Source organism: Balaenoptera ricei, chromosome 10, assembly GCF_028023285.1.
Source record: "Balaenoptera ricei isolate mBalRic1 chromosome 10, mBalRic1.hap2, whole genome shotgun sequence".
In the NCBI taxonomy this organism is placed as follows: domain Eukaryota; kingdom Metazoa; phylum Chordata; class Mammalia; order Artiodactyla; family Balaenopteridae; genus Balaenoptera; species Balaenoptera ricei.
Genome location: NC_082648.1, coordinates 80,027,822 through 80,047,200, shown reverse-complemented (window position 1 = coordinate 80,047,200; position 19,379 = coordinate 80,027,822). Strand labels below are relative to the sequence as shown.

Here is a 19,379-nt window from a genome sequence, read left to right as displayed (position 1 = left end):
GTTAGCCCAAAGACAGGGTAAGTCATTCAGAGGGTAAAGAGGGAAAGACAGAGTCATGGATGGTGGGTAAGACAGAGCCACAGGGCTAAAGAGGAACCAAGCACAAGGGCTGGACCCGGTGCTGATGTTCTTGAAGAAGAAATGGAAAGCCTAACTCTCAAGCTGAAGGCATGTAAATGGTCTGAGGTTCTGAGCACACAGAATCACATGCTCACTCCTGATCATTAAATAAAGCCCCTCTTTAAACCCAGAGCAGACAGTGTGTCGACTAAAATGTCTTTTTCTTCCTTGTTTAAAGGCATGAAGTGCTTCATGCTGCTTCCTGCTTTCAACGACAGGAAACCGAGTTTGTTACACAAATCTCTGGAAGATACAGAGCTAGAAAGAGTCGTTGCCTTCTACAGCTACTGAACACGGTGCGATAGCATACTTTATCTGCCAGAGTTTGGTTCCCAACTGTACTAAGGTTTGCGACGGCACATCTACGCTTCAACCAATAGGAGAGCCGGCAAACTTCTGTAAGCATCACCGCAACTCCTAAAATCGCCCCGTTTGGAGAGGGGGGAGGTAGGCAAGGGGAGGCTAAGACTTATTAACTTCATTATATTACTGCCGACAGTGTTTATGTCTTTCAATTTATGTCTTATTAAATATTCATTATTTTTAAACCCACCAAGTTTCATTAACATCTACACTAAATGGATTCATGGACTAAATTGATTTCTGAAGCCTTTAAAGTGCCGTCTATGTTTCTTTGTTGAAGTTACACTGGGAGGAAAAGACATGCTGGCAAGGATTTCGCCAATGTCATGATCTCTGCTCAAGGAAAAGATGTCATAACCTAAGAGAACGTGGCGTATTTGCATACAATATTCCATAGTGAACTCAGTTTAAAAAGATTTTTAGAAAGCCCATTGGAGATTTTTTTTTTCCTGTTAAAAATATACTTTTCATACAGTCGGGGAAGATGAGGAACTGTCCTGTTAAAATGAAGCTGAGAAAAAAAATCTCTGTGGGTCTGAGAATCAGAACAATAGATCACTGTTTAGATAAGGATGCCTCGTGACTATGAGTAGAAAAAAGAAAAGTCGGTGACCTTTAGATGTAAAAAAAAATAAACCCACACCACACATCTTGCTTTAAAATAAAACCAGAATTGTTCAAACTTAAAATCGGCCGACCACGCCTCTTCTTTTTATTAAATAATTGAGCATCTCAGAAGTGCTTAACTCAGAGAATTGGACGTCATCTCTGCCTGGGCATCTGGAATGTTCTAACACCACTATCTTTGGCTGGAGGACTCAGTTTTCCCTCATCCCACGACACAGACAGAGTAATGACTGTGGACTGTTGATTATCCATCCACAAGGACCAAATGGGATAGTGTCCTCCCACGTCTGGTATATAGTAGGTGCTTAATAACTGTAGCTAAGAACCGTGACATCACAGTTAGCCTTGGCTGAGGTGGGATGAGATATTCTGTTTGTGAAAGACTGACTCCAAAAAAACCCAGAAGTGGCTCAAAAGCCGAAAACGAACAAGGGGAAAATTGCTTCTAAATTACTGTCCCATCCTCTCTAGCACCCTTCCCTGGCTTCTGACTGTTTCTCAATAATTGCAGTTTTCCAAATTAAGTCCTGGATCAATAACATAGGTAAGTAGTAGGGCCATTAAATCAATGTTCCTGAATTTGGGAGCTGATGGCATAGAACAAACCACCTGGGACCAGGGGTCAGAGAAGTTAGGTTTGCATTCAAGCTTGGTTCTCATCCCCCGGGTGATGTGGGCAATTCATCGAACCCTGTTGGGATTGGCTTTCTCAGCTGTGAATAAGGCCAATGGTGTCTGATCGGTAGGGTAATTATGAGGGAGAGATAATAATGATGGTAGTAAGAATAACATGTTGATACATGCTAGCTGCTATTATTAGTAGTAACTTGCACTGACTGTGTGCTGCTTGGAATATCTTATAATACTCCGACTAAATAAGGATAGTATATAGGGTAGTGGAGCCGGACCTCCAGGCTTTCGATCCTGGCTCTGTCACTTTCTAACTAAGTAATTTTGTGCACATTACTTAGCTTCTCTGTGACTCAGTTTCCTCCTCTATACAATGGAAGTGACGATAGCAGCATTTAGGTCATAGACTCATCACGAGGACTGAATGAGTTAGGACACAAGCCTAGGTAAAGCTTAGAACAGCGTCTGGCACATAGTAACACACAATCCACGTTTGCTATCATTACCTTATTTAAAAACACAAACGGTTGCTGCCACACCTGTGGCAGTTATGCCCACCTCCTCCTTTGCCACAAAACCCTAATTTTGTTCAGGTAGCAATAAACCCAAGCCTGGGAAACCATGATTAGCCTAAGCCACCCAGTAATCCCATTCCCCGTTGCCTGGTACTTGCTTTCCTACCCCTTAGAGCTAGGGGTGGCCATGTGGCCCAGTTTGGGTCTGTGAGATGCAAGAAATCCACTGGAGGAGCTTCTGGGAATAAGCTTCCTCCTTGATAAGAGGCGGCTCTTGAGGAGAACTCATTTGCCCCTCTTGCCTCACTTCCTCCCTTCGGAATCTGTGATGTGAGGTTATCCATGCAGAGTGGTGACAGCCATTTTGCTTCCATGACATTCAAGATGGAGGGTGAAAACCAACAGATTGGTGCAAGGGAAGGACAAAAGACCCTCGGTTCTTGAGGACACCGCTGACCTCAGACTTCCAAGCTTTAAACTTTTTACTAACAATGATGTTATGATTTAAGCCGCTGCTTACGGCTTGCAACGCAAAGCAAGTCCCTGTGTAAGAAATGAGAGTCATGGCTGGGGACACGGCACTAGCCTCTAGCTTTTCCTCAGCTACAAAGGACCAGGAACTGGCCAAGCGCTTGTTCCTCTCACCCTGGAGGATCCTGGCCACAGTCAGGATTGTGTAGCCAATTACCACAGCGGGCCTGGAAGAAAATAGGAAAGAGCGGGCTTGGACCTCAAGTAAACTCGAAGGGCTGCTCTGGCTGAATGGAAATGGATTCTTTTGTGCTGGAAACACACAGAAATGGACAGGTCCCTGTGAATGGAAAAAGGAACCCTCTGAATGGCTTCCTTTTGCTCACTTCAGCAAATGCAAACAAAAGAAAGACAGGCTCCAGAGAAACCTGCTCACAAAAGTGAAATTAATACCTGGGGAGCCAAATAGAAAAAGGGAGAAAATAGTGCAGGCGGCCCCCTGTGTCCAGAGATTATTTTCACTCTTTTTTTTGGGGGGGCCTATTTTCTATCTTGCCCTTCTCTCCCTTTAGGGCATAATCACTAATGTTGCTCTCAGCCTATTCTGTCTAGTTTATTACGTGTAATTTATTTCTGAATTCCGGCCTCTGCTTGTTCTTCCGTGTGTAACGAGGTTAATGCCTTGTAATGATGCTTTTGCCAGTTCTGCCTCTCGCGACAAAATCCAATCTTGATTGAGCTCTAAACCTTGTCTCCCCTTTGGGCTTTCTTGGTTCCCTCAGAGTTGTCACTCTGTGTCTCCTGCCTGCCATGTCTAACCACACGTCCCGCCTACACTGGAGGAGCCCACTCTCACAGGGAAACTTTTTCCAGTTTGAGGAAAAAGCTACCTTGTCTCAAATGATGTTTGGGCTAAAAAAGAGAGAGCCTTGGGCTTGACACACCAAAGCGGAACCAAGGCTACTGGGAAGGGGTGAGTGCTGGTGTGTGTGTGCGTGCGTGCATGCGTGCGTGTGTGTGTGTGTAAGAGAGAGAGAGAGAGAGTATTCAGGGAATACTGGGCACATCACGAGGGAAACAGCTTGACCTCCTCGTAGCTCCTTCATACGATCTTTCATTGACCATAAACACCCCCCGATTCCAGGGGGCACCAGCCATGTATTCTAGGGTGTGAATGGCACACTCGGGACTTGAGTACCACGTGGCCCTGCCCCTACCACGTGGAAGAGGGCCTGACTCAGCGAGGATCACATGGAGCGCTCACAGCCAAGCTGCAGCTATTATGGGAACAGCTGGAGGAAATGTGCACAAAAGTGGCCCCTCAAGCGTTGGGGAGACGGCAAAAGCCAAGTCTTTGATCCCCAAGGTGATGAAAAGACTCCCTTATTTTGGTTTTTCCTTATGCCAGGGCAAATACCAACTGGAACTTCTTACACATTGATAGAAAGCCTCTCAGGCAGGTAATTTTGTAGTCTGCTCCTCTTTGGCATACACTTACAGGGAGCAGTTTCTTCATCATTACTTACCCAGGGGCCTACTGGCAGTTAGGAAACCTCAGCAGGAGTCCTATGCCCAAGATCTGGCCCTGCTTCATCCCTGACAGGCTGCTTGATTTGGGCAAGTCCCTGAACATCAATAACCGAATCTGTAAAATGGACCCAATAATACACACGCCCTGTCTATTAGCATTGTTGTGAGGCCCAAATGAAAGCATGTGTGTGGAAATAATTGGAAAACTATCTTTATCAAGCTAGAGAATGGAAAGAACAACTATTCACCCAAGTTAGATAGTGATTTTATTGGCCGTTAAGGCGCCTGTCACTTTTCTTTATTCTTCTAGAGTATACCGCATTGATCAGGTTCTAACTTTACGGCACCTCTCTGATCATCTGAAGGAAGAATTAACCTTGGGGACTCAAATGATCCAAAGGAAAAGTTCAAAGTGTGCAGGAGGAATAAAGAAGGGAAGCTTAGGGACATACCTGGGCAGCCTCTATACCAGGCAAGCATAGGGGGCGTGCAACAGAGCCACGGGAAACATGCAAAGTGGTGAGGTTTGTATTTCACATCCTCCCACGGGCTCTTCCACCTGCTTCCCTCCCTCCAAGGCCCCAGGGTCCTCCAGCCTCCCAGGCCTTCCTACTGCCAAAGTCCCACTCTCCAAGATTTATCCTGCCTTTTTCCTGCTTCACACTCCATCCCCCATCTAAATCTCCATCCCTTCCATGTGGCTACTTTCAGTCAATTACACAAAAAGACAACCTGGGGCTTCCCTGGTGGCGCAGTGGTTGAGAATCTGCCTGCCAATGCAGGGGACATGGGTTCGAGCCCTGGTGTGGGAGGATCCCACATGCCGCGGAGCAGCTGGGCCCGTGAGCCACAATTACTGAGCCTGCGCGTCTGGAGCCTGTGCTCCGCAACAAGAGAGGCCGCGATAGTGAGAGGCCCGCGCACCGCGATGAAGAGTGGCCCCTGCTTGCCACAACTAGAGAAAGCCCTCGCACAGAAACAAAGACCCAACACAGCCATAAATAAATAAATAAATAAAAATTAAAAAAAAAAAAAAAAAAGACAACCTGACTCGAACAATTCACAAAAATATATGAATGGCTGATAGTGTAAAAAAAATGCATTTTCCTAGATTCTCAGAGTTGGAAGAGACACAGTTCAACCATGTTTTTCCATGAGGAAGCTACTGGCATTCTAGATGGGATATTTCTTCACTATGCGGGCTGTCCTCCATGATGCAGGACTTTTAGCATCCCTGACACCTGCCCAAAAATACCAGTAGTGCCCCCCCCCACCATCATTTTGACTTCTGCAAAAGCTCCCTCTCTCCCACTGCTAAATACCCTCTAAATAAATGGCATCATCTTCTTTGAGAAACTGTGGAATCGCTCCCAAGATTTCAGAGTTGCTGGAAAATGATTATCTAGACATTTCTTCCCTCCAACTCTCTCCCTCCCTATCTTCCCCATCATGGTGAATGGTACCAACATCCACCCTCAGCTCCTCTCTTTCCATCACTCCCCACACCCAATACCTGAAAAATCTCAGCTGAATTTCCCAGCAATCTTACATCTATCTTCTCCATCTCCATGGTTTCCACCCAGTCCAAGCCCCCATCATCTCACTCCTGATCTACAGCAAGAGCCTCCTGGTTTCTCTCTTTCAACCTACAATCTATTCTCCATCCAGTAGCCAGAGTGATTCTTTAACGTATAAAGTAGGCCACGTTACTTCTTTGACTAAAATTCTTCAACGGCTTTCTATCACACTTAGAATTAAACCCAAATGCTTCCCCAGGTCCTAGCTGATCTGGTCCCTGCCTACTCCTTCAAACTTATCCCTTGTCACTCTTCTCCTTCACTCTGCTTCAGTTCCCACAGTGTCTTTCTTTCAGACTCTTTAACATGTTCCCATTTTTCTGCCTCAGGGCCTTTGCATATGCTATTTCTGCTACCTCCCCTCTCTTCACACCTTGTAGGCTGTTTTTTTACAAAAATCTTTCAGGTTTCAAGTTCAATGTCACCTCCTCATGGACACATGATTATAGATCATCCTATCCCTATGCCAGTAGTTATTCTGAATCATAACATTCCATTTGTTTCCTTGAAAATAATTATAATTACATTGCTTTAAATTTTTTTATTTAATGTCTGTCTCCCAGTAGACTCTAAGCTCTACAATAGTTTATCTTACTCTACACTCTGAATGCAGCATATACCTCAGCATCTGGCATGTTGTTAGTTGTCAATAAACACTTATTGAATGAATGAATGAATACATGGATCAATATTTGAATGCTTTCAGTCAATATCTCACCAGGCAACCCTGGTACATTGCTAAGTAGGTCTAATCATTACAAAGTTCTACTGAGGCAAAATTTGTCCCTTGCAAGCACTGGGCCTTGGTTCTGACTTTGGGAACAATACTAAACTATCCCACATCTGCTGCCATGTAGCTTGGCCTTCTCTAAATTTCACATCCATAGTTCACTGACAGCTTGCAAAAGACAATTCCTAGGTCTTTTGCCATCTCCATCTACAGACAGTCTACAGACTCAGTGTACTTAAAATGAGGCTCTAAGTAAACAAAATACTTTAGGTATTTTCGTATCCTCTAACCAAAGTGAAGAATAATAGCACTGTTCTTCTCCCATGATTAGAACAGCATAACTTATGAACTGTTGCATTTGGCTAACTCTTTAAAATAGAAATATTGAATAACATAGTGGTAGCATGGAAGAGTAGAAAGAACAAGAGATTTAGGGTAAAAAAAAAAATGTGGGTTCAAGTTCAAGCTCTATTACTTATGAGCTGTCTCTAAGCAGTCACTTAACCTTTCTGAGGCTTCTCCACCCACCCACCTGCTCTATCCAGTCCATTTATGAAGCAGTTGGCCAACTGTAAAAATCCAGGTGGGACTGAACCCCCTATTGTCAAACTAAGCCAATCAAATGAGTTTTGAAACAAAATGCAGCATCTTTTTGGTTTTCTGACACACACAGTAACGGAATGAGTGCTTGGAGTGGGGACCGCACTGACATCCACAGTTCCTGCAAAGAATTCTGGGAATCCATGAAACCGGATGAGAAAAAAAATCCTATTTTAGCGAACTCTGACTGAAATTCAGCATTTCATTTAATTATGAATGCAGACCACAGTCATATTAACTGAACCTGTGACTTTGTCATCAAAAGAAATCAGATATCTTCATATCATTTTATAGTTGTTGCAGGTATCTCAAAATATCATTTGTGCTTATCGCTACTTTGAAATGATGGTAGTTACCGCTGCTAGGTCTTGCTATTTAATGTGCTAAGATATATTACTTTATTTCAAATTGGAAAAAAACATTTTGATGTATCTGTAGATCAATATAATTGGTTCATTTTGCAACTCTTTTTATTTTATGTGTTTAAAACCACTGCTCTGAGGAGGGATCTACAGGCTTCCCCAGAGGTCCACAGCACAAGGGCTCCACGGGAGGGAGGGGCACAGAGATGTTGCTAAGCCCAGGAGACTGAGACTGGGTGACACCTACGACTACCAGCTGCTCTGGGCCACCCAGCCCTCCTGATGCCTCAGAGAAGCAAGGACCAGCACGTGGAATCCAATTTCTAAGATTGCTCGCTGATGGCAAAGGAACCTCAGAAGAACGTCAGTGCAGAATAATTAGGAACAGTTGATGTGTTAGAGAATATGCTTCTCAAGTGGACTCTTCCAAGACCAGGCTGGAGGGGCAGGAGGGAAAGACCAGGAATCCGGCCTCATTGGTGAGGGAGTCACAGGGAAACTCCCTTCTCTCTAGGCTACCTGGCTTTTATTCCTCCTATAAACACAGCTCCAGGGGCTTGGGCTCCTCTTGGAAGCTCTTCTCTCGCCGAGCTGTAACCACATCTTCTCCACTAGATGGAGAGCACCTTCCTTCCAGTTCAACAAATACTTATTGAGGGCCCACCGTGCAGTAGACGGCATTCTGGATGCCTGGGAAACACTGATGAGACACCCCTGGCCACTCCCCTCAAGGCACTTACAGCCCCAATGGCACCGTGTTGAGCCCAACACAGAGCCTGGCACACAGCTGGCACTCCATAGAGGCTGACAGAGTGGATCCCCAATTCCTCACTTTCTGGCCAACCGCTGGCTTAATGGCCCTTTCTGGGGGTCCCAAAGATATCTAAAACTCGATGAAAATTAAACTAATTGGTCACCAACACCTCTCAATTCTACATCTTAAAAAGCTATTTCATTTAATCCCTCCTCTCTACCTGCAGTGCCACCACCTCAGTTCAGGTCTCCAACACGCTCACTTGGATTACTGCAGCCCACGCAATCCATCTTTTTTCTCTCCACGTTCGTTGCGGCCACCACTCTAGACCAAGGCAACATTATTTCTCACCTGGACTACTTCGAGAGCCTCCTGCCTCTGCTGGGGCCAATCTCTCATTCATGCCCCAAAGGGCAGCCATTTATTTAGGAATTCAAATCCAGTGGTGTCCCTTCCCTTCAAAGGCTCTTCTAAGCTTTCAGAAAAAAATATAAGCTCCTTCCCGCTGCCCACCAGGACTACAGGATCCGCTGACGCTTCCTTCCCCAACCTCTTCCCCCGACACTCTCCCCGCTCCACCTCCCTAACTCAACCACGCTACAGCCTTTGGTTCTTCAGAATGACCAAGTCATTTCCCCTTTCGAGGCCTTGCACTGCTCCCCAGTTCCCCTTGGGGACGTGTACAACTATCCTTCCTCATCTTCCTGGTGGCAACTCAACCTCCTTAAAGAGAACTTTCCCCAACACCTCAACTAACACGGCTCTCTTACGTCCTGTTATTTCTCTCAGGGCCCCCATCTCAGCCTGGGCCTTAATTTTCTCATCTGTAAAATGGAAGTAACGACATTACCCATCTCATAAAGTTGTGGTGAGGATTAAACGAGTTAATATTGGTAAAGTGCTGACTTAGGACAATACTTGGTGCGAAGTGAGTGCTCTAGGAGTGCTAGCTATCATTTTAATATAAAAATAACCTCTTTACTTGCTGCATATTTATAGTCTACTCTGTTGACCACTGGTAGAAATATTTCCTCACAGTGCTTGGCACATAGTAGGAACTCAAGAAGTATTTGTTGGTCTTTCTAATCAGCTCTTTTGCCTCTCATCTTGCCTCATCCATTCTTCTGGGTGATCTCTCTAGAACACAATCAGATCATGTCTGCCTAGAGCCCTGCTGTTGCCCTCATCAGCCATGGGACATGGCTTTCACACCCTGCTCAGCAGAGTCCCAGAAGTTCCTTTGAGATGCCACAGGGACAGGCAGGGGGTGGCGGGAGGGCGAGTTGCAGGATTCTGGGAACCTCCCCACCCCTGCTTCACCCTGAGCCCCGGCACTTGGCAATGGCCTCACCCAGAACAGCAGGTCAATGATGATTTATTAGCCTTTTTCTCATATTGAGCCTCTGGTTTAAGATTTAAAGCCCAGGTTTAGAAAGTTTGAAAACAACTGACCTGATCAGGATAAAATCCAGCCATCTTGGCCAGTCTTATTAAGCCCTTTGCCATCTGGCCCTGCATGCTCATTTCTGGACACTCCCCAGCCAGGGTGAGCTACCTGCGGTTCACAAGCTTATTCAACTTCCCGCTTGGGCACAAGCTGTGCCCTGTCTCTGGAACTCCCTTTCTTGCCTCTTCTACTTGGCTTCAAGACATAGCTCCAGCATCACCTCCCTGAAGCTTCCCAGGTCCTCCAACGCTGAGTGTGACACTCCTTCTTGGGGCTTCCGCACCACCTTTTTGCTAAATCTCTCACGATGTCTTAGGGCAATGTGAAGGTTTGTTTTACTCTCACCCCTTCTGTTACAGCAGGCGTCGGTAAATTACCAGCTGTGGACCAAATCTAGCCTGCTGCCTGTTTTTCTGAATGACCCCCTGCCAAGCTAATAGTTTTTACATTTTTAGATGGTTGAAAAAAATCAAAAGAATAATATTTTATGACAAGTGAAAATTATACATGAAATTCAGATTTCTGTGTCCATAAAGTTTTACTGGAACATCCCCGTGCTTGTTCATTTATATGTTGTCTATGGTTGCTTTCACACTTCAATGGCAGAGTTGAGCAATTGCAACAGAGACTGTATGTGGCCTGCAAAGCCTACGATATTGATGATCTGACCTTTACAGAAAAAGTTTGCCGACTTCTGCAATAAGAACATTGGCCAGAGAGGTGGGGTGGGGATTGCTGGGGTCAAATCCCCCTCATAACTCCTCTGAGGAGACACTACGTGTAACTATTGATTAGACAGTCAAACCCATCAACTACAGAAACAGTAAAACTTAAGTCACGATTCTATTTGGTTTTGTGATAGTATATAAATTAGTATTAATTTTCTATCTTGATGAAAATGCTAAGAAAAACTATGAGCACAACTGATAAAAAAAAGAATCTTACCACTACCATGCCCCTGCTTCCACAAACAAGTTAGACCCAGGATGCCTACAAATTGTCCCCCAGCAGACTTCGGTGTTTCTCTGAGCAGGCCTCAGTGATCATCAGCTATGTGCCACCACATATTCAAGGAAGGCAGAGGTAGGTCATGGAGAAGCCTGAAGGGAGGCAGAGATGATTCCATGCTGCTGTAGTCAACATGGCAATCACGGTGTGGCTCTTCCACCTTTCCATTCCAAGGCAACCCGCCCACACACCTACCGGGGACCACTGCATGATGGTTTTCCTTCTTCTGACTGGACCTGGGGTCAGTACCTGCCCCAAGGGCAATGAATCCCTACCCTGAACGAGGGCTCATAATCTGGAGTGAAAGGATGGGTTGGACCCCATTCTCTCTCTTTCCTGGTAATTTGAACTAAATAATACAGAAAGCTGTTGCCAGTTGGTAGCTGATGCAGAAGGTGAAATGCTATTGAAAGGCAGAGTGGGGATCAGGTCAGGCGGGGGCACGTTCAGGTGGAGGGGGTGAGGGGCAGATGTTTGAGGAAGCCGAGGGGGTCATTTTGTAGCAGGACTGAGGGAAGCAGCCACGCTAAGTCATGTTGACAACGAAACCTCAGAATGAGCATCTGTCACACTTCCTGCTGTGACGCCCCTTTCCACTGCCGTGAGTCCGGAACCCCCTTCCCACTCTGTATCAGACAGCCCCACCCTAGTACTCCTAAATAATCACGGTAGTAATGACAGTAAATACATACATAGCATTTACTATAGGTCAGGTAGTGTTCATACATATTAACTCATTAATCCAGACAAAAATCCTATGAAACAAAGAGGATCCCTACTTCTAGATAAAGAAACAAGCACAGAAAGGTTAAATCATTTGCCCAAGGTCACACAACTGGGAAGTGGCAGCTGTGGTCCCAGGCGATTTGGCTCCAGAGTCCGTGCAGACAACCACTGCACGGTACTGCTCCTCCCCCTAGATTTCCATGTAATCCCACGTGTTTTTAGCCACTAAATCCCCCACCCCCTTGCTTGAGCTTGCTTATGTGGATCTTTGCTTCACGCAACCAACCGTGCCTAATTAGGATAGAAACTGGTATCAGGATTGATGTTGTAAAGACCAGACCCTTGAAGAGAATTCTGGTGTGCTGTACAGCAGAGTAGAAGGCTCTAGACATCTTCCCCCGCACCCCACATCCTGGAATGAAATGCAAATAGACTGCTGTCCGAAAGGGTGAAGGAGCTAATTTAACTCTGACCTATAGATTCTTGAGACTCGGACTCTAAAACTCAAAAACAATAAGACTTCAGAAGTTTTTCTAGGTATTTCCTTTGGGCAATTAGAAGAGGATAAGGAACATAAGGGTAGTGGAATGAGCTGGTTACTTTAGATGACCCTAAGTAAAACTGCAGTGAAAACAGTGGAACAAATTCTTATCCCAGGTGCCTCAGCTGGACTACAAGGGAAATTGCGATGCCTTACAGCTGTGGTTCTAAACGCTGAATGTATATTAGAATCACCTGGAGAGCTTGTTAAACCCCAGATTGCCAGTCCCACATCCTACTCTGAGTTTCTGATTGGGGCCCAAGAGTTTGCATTTCTAGTAAGTTCCCAGGTGATGCTGAATGCTGCTGGTCCAGAGACTACACTTGAGAACCCTACAAGTTCTTGAGGGGCTTTGTGCCCTACAGCACAGAGCCCTCTCCTCTTGCCCACTGAAAGGCACGATCATGCACGTTATTAAATTATACCAAAGTAGTGTCAACCATGCTGGGTGTCTATGGTCAAAGTTAACTCCCAGATTGGCAAGAGCAGAAGCCTGGTGAGTCCAATGAATGGGGATTTCAGAGGAGTGGAGGATGACAGTTAGGTTCGGACTAGGGAAGAAAGAGGCCCCAACACATCAGACATCAAGAAAAAGACAATGGTTAAGGGAGTCTGAGGTGGCCAGGTTCAGGAAAGTATGGCTGCCATCAACAGAAAGCATCCCCAACATGATCCCCCATTTATTAATTCAACAAATATTTCTTAAGGTGCTATGCTAGGCACTCTGGGTTCAACAAAGAACAAAATGTTACAAGGTTCCTGACCTTCTGGAGCTTGTATTTTAATTGTGGCTGCTAATAAAGACAAGAGTGCCTGTAACCCAGACTTAACAGGTTGAGATTTCTGGATTTAGTTTATGAGCTAGTTCTTCTGTCTGAGAACAAAAACTGGGAGCCGTCCTTTAAGGTCCTGTAAGTCTCTCTGAGGTCGTTTATAAGCCTGAATACAAAACGTGCCGGCACTATCTAGAAATTGACAACTGAGGAACTACAACCCTCCCAAAGTCTGAATTTCAAGTGTTTAAATATGCAGACCCAGAAACCCCGTTCGCACTCAAGGATTCTCTGTTCTATCGTCTTATGCCCAGCAAATAGCTGATCCCAGAGTAGTTACAGGGGCCTAGCCTGCTCCATGTAGGACAAGATTGACACCAGAACCCAATGTCTGCGATGTTGGACTGTCCATGGCTGTGTGTTACAGGTCCAGGTCCTCAATCCTCTACCATTTACCAGTTGTGGAAACCAACCAAAGCTCTCCGGGCCTCAATTCCTCATCATAAAATCATAATGATAACGACAATCCTTGCCCCATAGGGTGATTATGAGAATCAACCAAAAATAAGGCATGTGAAGTGCTTAGCTCAAAGCCTGGCCATAACAGTCATCCAGCAGTAGTAGCTGTGATTGCTTTTCCCTCTTTCTAAGTGGTTGTTGGGCTTTTTAAATCTCCCTTGCATATCAGATGTGTGTATGGGGGTAAAATTCACCATCTAGTCCATAGACTGCAAAGTGGCTAGACAGGATCATAACAGAAACTGAAGAAGAAATTAAACATTGCAGGAAGACTGTGGATTTTGAGGTCAATAAGGTTCACTGCCGAGTGGCCCTGGGACATCACTTCTGCATGCAGTAGCTAGAAGTGTCTTGGGTTACTGTCTGTTGGAGAGCATGCGAGTGTTTTGTGGTTGTCTGCATGACAGTTAAATTATGTCAGGCTTTGGAATTATGTGAGTGTGGAGGAAGCGGGTGTGTCTCTCCACAAGTGGTAGAATGAACTAGAAGAGTCAGTCCTGTTGGCCAACACAGTAGGAAACATGCCACCCTCAGCATCTATAGAGGGGGTGGCCACCATGTTTAAACCACAAGCAACCCCAGGACCCAACTATGGCAGCCAAACAATCTGGAACAATCAGACTTCAAAACTCAGGCACACACAATTTTCTACCATATGCCAAGGATAACAGGAGTTCAGAAACAAGAGGAATTAAATTAACTTGTACACAATTTGAAACATTCACTTTTTATGTTAACCCAAGCACATAGATATGTTACGGAATAGAATGAAAAAAAAAATCACCTTAAGTTTTAAAACACACTTCAAGGGGCACCCTCCAGCCTCAACCCCATATCCTAGGGGAGGTTGGTTACTGCCTCTAATTAGGGGACTTTGAAGGGAAAGTCTGAAGCACCAAAGTGGTGGAAAGAATACAGAAGTAGATATTGCGAGACCTGGGTTTAAGCTGGAGGCTCTGATGCTTACTTTGCTATCCTGAGCAAGTTGCTTAAGTGACCTTGAGCTTCCTCATCAGGTAAATGAGAATGCTCCTCAGAGAATCAACCTTAGACTTGACGAGGGCCTCAAAAGAAGTAATATAGGAGGAAGTGCCGTACAAATATTTATCAGGATTATTAGAGAGTGTCTACAGAATTCGGCTGCCTGGGCACGTTCACAGGCTGAAGCTCTCCTGCGATAGTTGTGAAAAGGGATTCAAAGTTGGAGGCAAGACAGAAAAAGTCACGGCCCAATGTGTGAACGGCTGAGGACACACTCACTGCACAAGCAACCTGTAAATTAATCTTTAGCGGGAGAAGTTGAAGGCCAGCAAATCAGCCAACAAGAGATAAGGAGAGAACCAAGAAATAAGAAAACAACCCAGTCACTCCTGTCACTTTTCTACCCATGGTTGACTGAAGATGGAAAATAAGAGCGCGTCATCCAGGGGGAGCAGGAGAAGGCAAGCAAATCTAGCCCCTTGTGCCTTGCTGCCTGTGGATTACTGTTAAAATGACTGTGTCTGCTCTGGAGGAATCACTGTTAGAATCTACTGAGGCTCCCTCTAGAGTGTTTCAAGTTTCATCTATCTTAGGCACCTGTAATTCAGCATGCCTTCTCCAAAACACATTGAAAACCTGAAAATAAAACGCAGAACAAATGCAACCCAATGACATCATTGTTCTGAGTGACAACCAGGGGCACACTGATCCCATAACCCCATTAAATGGGGCTGCCACCTGCTATTGTCCTTTCAATGGCAGAATCAGTGGCACCCAGCACAGAGCACAAATATTTGTGGAAGAATCTTATCTGCCTATTTAATAGATTAGAAAATTGTCAGCGTTTTCATCAAAACGACCGCTTTTTTTTTTTCATTCACAACCTCTCTTGAAATTCAATTCCACTAAGGCTTTTTAATTCATAAGAGCAACAAGGAATTTACTTAAAGAAAAAATGCAAAACTCCAAGCTCCTACCTGTGCAGCCGTGACAAGCTATTGTTTGAACCGGAGTATATTATTTAACCTGGATGACAAGCTCAGGGGGTAGAGACCCCGTCTTTCAGAATCCGCAGCTCTGAGCACACTGGGACCTCTCAATAAAACAGCAGCAAGACATGCTGTGGAGGAACCTATCTTAATTATTTATTTTTCCAGTTCCAGATTTTTGGCAGCAAGTGTTTGTCCCTTGCTTGATTTCCAAGGGGCAGCTACCTCCCAGAAGCTCCCCATGCAGATGGATCAACAGCTCTCTGACTTTCCCTTCCCCTCATCCCAGCGCAAGTAGGAACACCTGATCAAGCCAAAATGTGGATTCTGAGTGCATTCAGGGTGCCTGCTGGGTTTGGAAGGGAACTAAGTCCTCCAGGCCCCAGTGGGTAGAGAAAGGCAGTCAAGAGAAACGTTTTGGCTCCACACATCTACACAGCTGTCAGATGGCAAAGCTTGGACTTCCACTGTTATCACCTGCTGCGGGCCCCCGAGCTGTCTTGTCATTAACCCCGAAGACCAAGTATGCCTAAAGCTCGACACCAAGTAATATGTAGGGGTACTTTCAAGTCTTTCAACGGAGAAGTCGAAGGTGATGATTTTTGCCAAACTTGAACTGTTACATAATAAGGCTCTCACAAAGACAGATATTAAATGTTAAATTATACTTGTAGAGCAAGACGAAGTCATTTAGGGAGCATTATGCGTTATTTATGCTTTAAAATAATTATAGCAGTAACTAAATGAAGGCATTATGTGTGTGCCCCAGTACACAAGTAGTGGGTAAGGAGGAAGAAGCAAATGACCATTCTAAGGGGCCTTGCAAGAGACCTGTTTTTTCTTTCTGGATAATAGGGCTAATATTTGGTTAAGATGTGCTCTGCGTGGGTGGGGATGGGAGCGTCTTTCCATACACTTACTAATATACCTTAGAGCCAACGTCCCCTCTATGCTTACACCACAAATGTACCAACACAACACGTTTTTCCAAGTGGAGACTTCTCGCCTTCCTCTCTGACACATTTTATATCAAAACAATGGCAACACCTGTAGCCGTTCATTTCTGCTCTCTGATTTCCGTCCAGTTATAAAGGAGGCGCTCAGCAGGCTCCCCTCTCAGGAGCCATATGTGGACTTGACGTGCCAGCAGCCTTGGAAGGAAGACGGCCTCGGAGAAGTGCACAATGGCTCCATAATCCCCATCAACTGAATCCTCTTGAACCGCCGCTTTATTTTCCAGTGAAAGAAATGCCAATCTCAAGAGTCAAGCTGTGGCTGCCCTGGGAACCCAGGGGAAACCTCTGCCGTTTGCCTGGGTGGGTGGTGCCTCTGAGACGCGCGATCTAGTCAGGCAATCTGGAGCCCAGAAACTGCCTGAAGTACCCTAACACTTTCTCTTGCTCTCCCCTCTAGGGCGAGGCTTTTTACCCACAAAGCCACCTCCGCCTGCTCAGCCTCTCCCCCCAGCTGGAGACCACAGCTCACGCTCAGCAGAGCCACAGCCCCGCCCCCTTGCACGGGGTCACGCGGAGGGTTCTGTTCCCGCAAGCCTGAGCCTCTGTTCCAGGCTAGCGCTGACCCATGTCGAGCAGGCTACCAACTCCTCAGACCACATCACACGTGTTACGGGGTTGGTGGGGGGAAGATGGGGGGCACAAAGACTGGGGTGTGGCAAGTCCTTTAGGTGCTGGGGCTTCTCTGCCTAGGGCACTGTGTTTGGTAACGCCGTTGAGGACAAGGGTCAAAGCCACACGCCCGCTAAGACCACACACCTGGGGAAGAGATTAGGGAAGGGCGGGGGAGCGGCACGGCGAGGCTCAGACCCAAACAAGCGCCCATGTTTGGATAGAGAAGGATGGCAATGGGATGCAGCCACCAGAGTTTTGAGCCTAACTCCTACCCCCGCCACCTCCCTTCTTACACTCCCTCGGGGACCTCTGGCCGTGCTTTAGAGTAGCCCGCGGTCTCGGAGACCGTAAGAGAACGGCCGTCGGGCGGCCGCCGCCGGGCTGTGTAAATCCGGGACCTGGTAAAGGTCAACCCTCTCCCTCCGGCTCTGCCTCGCCGGCGGCTCCGCAGCAGGAGCGCTCCCCGCAGCGTCACAGGGTTAGGACTTACGCAGTGGTTCTCAGCCTCGAAGTCCCAGCTGCAGGTCTTGGTGCGCGCCTGTATCTCCCTCATCCTGAAGAGGCAGAGTGCCGTGGTGGCGGGGGAGCGCCTCTCCTGGTCCCCTCCGGTGGCCGCGCTGAACACGCCCGCCCAAACATCCAGGGCCTCCACCAGGCTGGAGGAGAGCAGCAGGCGGCGGCCGTCGGGGTGGCCGTGGCCGCAGTCGAGGGCTGCCTGGCCCTGGAACAGGACCTCGGAGCTCTTCGCGATGCGCGCCATGCTGGGCCAGCCGGTGGCGGCGCCGCTCGTGTAGTTGTAGGGGTAGTAGGGGAAGTAGACGCTGCCGTTCCAGAGAAAGGCGTCCACGAAGTGCAGGCTACCCCCGCCCTCGCGCAGCTTGAGGCGTCCCGTCTCCTTCGTGGCCAGGCTGCGCCCCTCCGTGTCCTTGAGCGCGATGGCCGTTTCGCGGTCGGACGCCGCGGGGTTGCAGCGGCTTGCCGTCTCGGGCTCGGGCAGCACGTAGGTGGCGGCCACCGCCAGGTACCAGCTGTTCGTGTCGCCCGCGAGGTACACCACGCCGGCCGTCGAGCCCTGCGGGTGACACGACACCACCTCGGTGCCGTTGCGCAGGGAGCTGCGGCTCAGATTGCCCAGGGGTCGCACCTCGCAGGCGCCCCGGTCGAAGGTCCAGCCGGTGAGCAGCAGCCCCCCGAGGCCGGCCGCCCCCTCGCGGTAGGGCAGCAGCAGCTTGCTGAAGCTGCTCCCCGGCCGGGGCCGCGCGGGGGGCGTCAGCGAGACGGGCTCCGTGCAGTTGCCCGCTTGGTCCCGGTATAGGCGCGAGAGCCTGTGCTCCAGGCTGTAGTCCAGCTGGTCCAGGCAGCTGCCGCTCGCCACGAACACGCCGTCCTCCCGGCTCACCGCGATGGCTCCGATGGCTTGCTCCGACCGCCACACGGGCTCGTCCGCACCCCGGCCGGGCGCCGCGAGCGCCAGCAGATAGGCAAGCAGGGGCAGAGGCGCGGCGGGGCGCTGGGGGCGCGGCGGTGCCTTCCTCCGGGAGACCTCCATGGGGTTGGGGGGGCCGCCCCCGGGCAGGGCGCGCGGCGGCGACGGCGGCTCAGGCGCGCGGCGACTGAGACGCGGGCGGCGGCGGCTCCTGCGCGCGCTCGGGCTCCTGCGGCCGCCCCATCCCAGCGGCTCGCCCGGGAAGGAGAGCGGGGAGGGCGGCGCGCGGCGGGCTCGTTCCGGCAGCCTGTGCAGCGGCGGCGGCAAGCCCTGCGCGCTCCGGTGCCGCTTCCTCCTCGCCCTCCTTCTCCGGAGAGTTCCTCTCTGTGCAGCGCCGGCGCTCGAGGGGAGGCGCGGAGGGGAAGGGAGGGGACGGGCGGAGGGGAGCGAGGAAAGCGGGGAGGGCTGGAGAGGTTCGGTGCGCTTGTGCGTTTCACTTTCCCATTGTGAAAGTGGGATGCAACTGGCCCCCTTCCTCATCCTCTTCCTCCTCCGCCCTCCGCCCTCCGCCTCCTGGCCGCCGTCCCTCCCTCCCTCCCTCCCTCCACGCCCATCTCCCCTCCCCTCTTGATTCGGTGAGATAGGGAGGAGGGAGGTCTCGTAATTTGGGTTACTGTGTAGGTGGCCTCTTTCATCTATTCATAACAAAGCTGAGCCGCCTGCCGCTGCCGCCGCGGCCGCCACCATCGCCCCTTGGCTCGCCCGGGGCTCCCGGGGCGCGCTAACAGTGCACCGAGCTGGCTCCTGCGCCTGTCCTGCCGCGGGGCTGTTCCAACGTTCGGGTTTTGTTTACGAGAGCAGCTGGGGGGATACGCAAGGCTCAGGGAACTGAAACCCAGGGCGCCGAAGGGCTGCAGCTGAGGCCCGGAGCTCGGGCCACTGGGAGGCTGCGAGGGCGGCTGCAGGTGTGGAGCGGCGGGAGGGAGGCCCTGGGGAGGAGCGCGGGAGACGGTGGCGAGCCGGAGGCTCAAGGGACCCAGGCGCCCCGGTGACAGGGGGTGG

The 19,379-nt window shown here is 48.7% G+C and overlaps 1 protein-coding gene across 2 annotated transcripts in view; it reads right to left on the bottom strand.

Annotated features, from left to right (window-relative positions):
* The window catches only part of PLXNC1 (plexin C1), a 145,377-nt gene extending 126,937 nt beyond the window's left edge, over positions 1 to 18,440 (bottom strand). For both annotated transcript variants that reach the window (XM_059936673.1, XM_059936674.1), the window contains exon 1: positions 17,382 to 18,440. In XM_059936673.1, coding sequence (XP_059792656.1) covers positions 17,382 to 18,440 — 1,059 coding nt within the window. The remainder of the gene's footprint in view (positions 1 to 17,381) is intronic.
* Positions 18,441 to 19,379: the final 939 nt, after the last annotated feature.